Below are 5,100 nucleotides of genomic sequence, written 5' to 3'. Positions count from 1 at the left end.
AGACTAATTTTAAATGTTCATTTTTGGGTGAACTAACCCTTTAAGAAAATAACGTGTGATTTACTAGAGGCTGTGACAAAATATTAATTGCTGCAGTCTATTTAAAAGTGTGTAACTAATTTGCATGAATATATATATTTAAAATACCAAATTTTTTTATATTAAAATGACTCGGCTTGAATAAATGATTCAATGAATCACTCATAAAAACTTCACTTGTTGCATAACTGGATGAGTCAGTGTTTTTGAACGAATCTCTTGAATGAATGATTCAATGACAAACACATTTTTAACAGTCACCTGTCGCCACCTACTGGCCAAACGATGCAAGCGACACAAACCTTATTTGAAGCACTAGTTACTTAATCGTTTTAATCGTGCAGCTCTAGTTTAAGGTATTAAATATTGAGATAGAAGACTGGAGTAATGATGCTGAAAATACAGCTTTGATCACAGAAATAAATTACAGTTTAACAGATATTCACTTAGAAAACAGCTGTTTTACATTAGAATAATATTTCACTATTTTTACTGTATTTTTGATTAATTAATTAACAGATTTTGTGGCTGAATGCAGTACCTCTCCTCCTGCTTGCGGCGCTCCTCCTCCTCCTTCTCTCGGCGTTTCTGCTCCTCTCTCTGTTTCTCCAGCTCCTGCAGCTTCAGTCGCTCCTGCTGACGCTTCTTCAGCGACGAATCGCTCAGGTGTTTAGTCGTGTCAAACGTCACCTGAGAAAACACACCTTCAGCTTATAATAAACATCCTAAAATTCATATTTACTGCTTAAGCGCTTTTTTTGCATTGCATTGCAACACTACACTTGCAACTTATATTTGTTTTACTACTAAATTTGTGTTTATTTTAAATTGAAGTGCTAAAATAATTAAATAAACAAATAAATTAAAATTAATAAATACTATATTGACATAAAAACGACGACAACACAACAAAATGACTAAAACTTTAACATTAAAACAGACAATGTCTATAAAACTAGTGCTGTCAAACGATTAATCATATCCAAAATAAATGTTTTTGTTTATGTAATATATGTGTGTGTACTGTGTATATTTATTATGTATATATAACTACACACACACATGCATGTGTATATTTAATACAAATATGTTATGTTTATACATTTAAAATATTTATATATAATATCAATTATATGAATATAAATATATACATGGAAATATTTTCTAAATATGTACTGTATGCGTGTGTGTGTGTATTTATATATATATATACATAATAAATATACACAGTACACACACATATATTACATAAACAAAAACTTATTTTGGATGTGATTAATCGTTTGACAGCACTAATAAAAAAAAATAATAATTTAATTCAAAGTATTAATAAAAACTATTACAATACTAAAATAACATCATTACAAACTTCCATGAACTTCCCAACAGAAGACGGGCATGATCACATTAAAATATAATATTAATATATGATTTTATGTAAATTAATGCACCGTGGGGTCCAAACCACATTAAAACCTAGAAATAAAGTTTTCAGGACTTTTTAAAAATTACACTAAATCAATGTTTTATGCCTTCATTTCATTACCATTTTGCTTACAGTTTTTGATAATCATAAATCCAGAAGATTGAAAACACAGAACACAGAATTTCTGAAGAAAAAAAAAAGGATCCTATTATTGTTTAATTTTTTTTATAAATGTATTAAATAGTTAAATTTTTATGAATTCAGTTGATTAGACATGCCTATCGATTACTAAAATAAATAAAAAATTTAATTAAAATTAAAACTGAAATATCCAGAATCCAGAAAAAATAAAAAATTTCATAGGATCCTATCGTTGTTTTAAAAAAAAGTAATACATTTATTAAAAAGGTGAAGTTTCATAAATCAGTTGATTAGACATGCCTTTTGATTAATAAAATGCAAATAGAAAAACTTAATTAAAATTAAAACTAAAAAAAATAAAGAGTTTGGGGAAAAATAAAACAGATTTTACAGGGGCCTAAAATGAAATTTGTGTTGAACTTTTAATAAATTGTTACTAAATTTTCATGATTTTAATTAATTAGACATACTTTTTGATTATCCAGAAAATCCAGAAAAAATAAGGCGTTTATATAAAATAAATGTTCAAATTAAAAAACAAATGTATAAAACAAAAATAAAACATTCATAGGATCCTATTATTGCAAAATAATAATAATAATAATAATAATAATAATAATGTTATTAAAAAGATAAAGTTTCATGAATTCAGTTCAGCCTTTTGATTATTAACATTTAAAAATAAAAATAAATAAGAGGAAAAAATATAATTTGGGGAAAACAAATGTTTATGATTTTAATTAATTAGTGCGTTAACTAATGTTAACAAGCACAACTTTTGATTTTAATAATGCATTGGTAAATGTTGAAATTAACATGAACTAAGATTAATAAATGCTACAGAAGGATTGTTCATTCTTAGCTAATGACTAATGAACCTGATTGTAAAGTGTTACCAATAACGCTATCAATTCAGTTTATTAGACATGCATTTTGATTATTAAAATTTACATTAAAAATTAAAGGGGGAAAAAAATAATTTGGGCAAAAACAAATGTTTATGATTTTAATTAATCAGACTTGCTTTTTGATCACTAAAAGCACGAAACAGAATCCAGGACAAAAATGGAATCCGGAAAGTTCAGAATGGAATTTTGTGAAGCAGCAGAATGGAGTGAGAGCTGACCTTAATGCTGCAGGCCACGGCTTTCCCATCGTCTCCCTTAAACATGAGCTTCATCCCCCGGAGCGAGTCCATGGCCCTGACGAAGCCCGTGTGATCCTGATACTGAACGAAGCCCTCGAAGTTCAGGTGTCCCCCGAACGAGAAGGTGTTGAAGTTCTTCCCGGTCATCTCCTCGCGGTACGGGTCCAGCATGGGGATATCCACGTTCCGGATCTTCCCGAAGCGCTGGAAAACCGTCCGGAGCGCCGCCTCCGAGGGTCTGTCGGGAGCGCCGTCCTGCGAACAGAATAAATACATAAATACATTTATTATAAAGGTAAAGTTTCATGAATGCAGCTGATTATACGTGGGTCAAAGACGAAAAAAGCATAAAAATAATACAGCTTTAAATTGTTGTTAAAAGTTTTCTGTTTAATGTAATTGTATTTTTTTGTTTTTGTTTTTCTGAGCAAAAAATAAATATGATACATTTTCCCCTGATTTTCAGAAGAGACCCACTAAAATGTCATTCAGTGTAACAATCTTGTCAGGCATATTTACAACAAACAAAAATCAATTTATGACACATTAAACGACTAATTACTTTCCCCCCAAATACTAATTAGCTGTAATTTTACATTTTGAAAATTTGCCACTATCCTAGGTTTGGCCCATTTGTCAGTAAGAATTTTTTATGCTCCCTTATTCTTTTATATATTTTAATATGTACACGTCGGAATAAACATGTTGTTTGAATTTGTACATAACTATAAGTGTTACACTGAATGACAATGTAACATTATTTCAACCAAATTTTGACATTTTATTATACAAAAACTTATTTGAAACCTCAAAAGTAGACACTTTACTTACATTTAATGTGCTTTCTATGAACATAAAATCACTTCTGTAAATTTTTTGATGCGGACATCTTAACGTCTTTGACCCATATGCATTTTGATTAGAGGTCGACCGATAGTGGATTTTGCCGATACCGATAGCTAGGTTGGACCACACTGGCCGATACCAATTAATTAACCGATAGTTTTAAAATTGATACTGAACAAAAACTAAAATAGCGCTTTATTAACAAAACCAGTACTGAACCATACTAGTAGTAGTAGTGAAAATAATAATAATAATAATAATAGTAAATGTTGAAATTAACGCACTCTAACAAGGAACAATACTTACACAGCTTTCATTAATCTTAATGCTACAAATGGACTCTTATTTTAAAGTGTTACCATTTCAACTGTCATGCTTAAAGATGCACATCTTTAAATATATACACAAAGGCTATAGCATTAAAATGATATACATATGGATATTGTATGTATACTCTCAGACTTTAACTGCTTCTATTCTTGAACACTTGATGATCATCTAATCAAAATAAAAGTGCAGCGCTGAGTCTAGGAGAACTCACCGGTATCACACACACTCCGGACGCGTCACGTTCAACTCGAGCAACGGTCTAAAATAATGACAGCAGACCCTTCTCAGCCGCTCCAGCAATGGACGCAACCCGGAAAACTATCGGCATGGATTTTTGTCGCTAACCGATAGTTCCAGCAATCAACTATCGGTGCCGATTAATCAGCAAAACCGATACATCGGTCGACCTCTAATTTTGATTAATAAAATTTAAATAGAAAAAAATATTAAAATGTATTAGTTTGTATTTGTTTATTTTTGGGTGGGGGAGAGTACCACTACTTCTTTTTTTCTACTACAAGCATTGATTGTGTATCATATGCACGCCAAACACGTGCGTATCATATGCACGCAAAAGTCCATTTCTGCGTATAAATCGCATGCCAAATAGAAACAGAAAATCGTGCTATATGCACTTTCATGAAACCGGACTCATTTGTTTATTTAAATGCCATATCTGTCACACGTTCTTAGCAGCTCACAATTATTTGTTGTACCATAAATGTAACAAAGAAGTTTTTAACAAAGTTAATGTAATGACCTGTGTTTGATGATACTTGTCTTTATTTACTGTGATTTATGGAGTAATTTGGATTTCTTAAGCTGATAAATTAAAAGGATTTATGTTAATAACACAGAGCAATAACATATATTTGTACATCTATGCAAATGCATATGCAATATTTGTAGCTTAAATAAGTAATAATAAAATAAAGAGACAATATGTTAAGGAGTAGTAACATTTGTACAGTCTTACAGTTATAATCGGCCCTTTGATGGCAGCCATAATGTTGAAGTGGCCCTCAGTGAAAATGAGTTTGACACCCCTGCTGTAGGGCAATAGCACATACAGTTTATACAGTATAAAAACCATTGGAATGTCCCCACAATTCACAAAAACAAACATGTGTGTGTGTGTGAGAGAGAGAGAGAGTGTGTGTGTGTGTGTGTG

General features: G+C 30.9%; 1 protein-coding gene across 1 annotated transcript in view; it reads right to left on the bottom strand.

Annotated features, from left to right (window-relative positions):
* akap17a (A kinase (PRKA) anchor protein 17A) overlaps positions 1 to 5,100 on the bottom strand; it is a 9,866-nt gene that overhangs the window by 1,638 nt on the left and 3,128 nt on the right. Inside the window, exons 3-4 of the mRNA XM_016498658.1 lie at positions 2,733 to 3,008; positions 581 to 729 (exon numbers count right to left, since the gene is read on the bottom strand). Coding sequence (XP_016354144.1) covers positions 581 to 729; positions 2,733 to 3,008 — 425 coding nt within the window. The remainder of the gene's footprint in view (positions 1 to 580; positions 730 to 2,732; positions 3,009 to 5,100) is intronic.

The sequence above is a fragment of the Sinocyclocheilus anshuiensis genome, unplaced genomic scaffold, assembly GCF_001515605.1.
Source record: "Sinocyclocheilus anshuiensis isolate Anshui unplaced genomic scaffold, SAMN03320099.WGS_v1.1 scaffold1123, whole genome shotgun sequence".
NCBI classification, from domain to species: domain Eukaryota; kingdom Metazoa; phylum Chordata; class Actinopteri; order Cypriniformes; family Cyprinidae; genus Sinocyclocheilus; species Sinocyclocheilus anshuiensis.
Note: the sequence above shows the minus strand (reverse complement) of the source record. Positions and strands in the feature narration are given on the sequence as shown.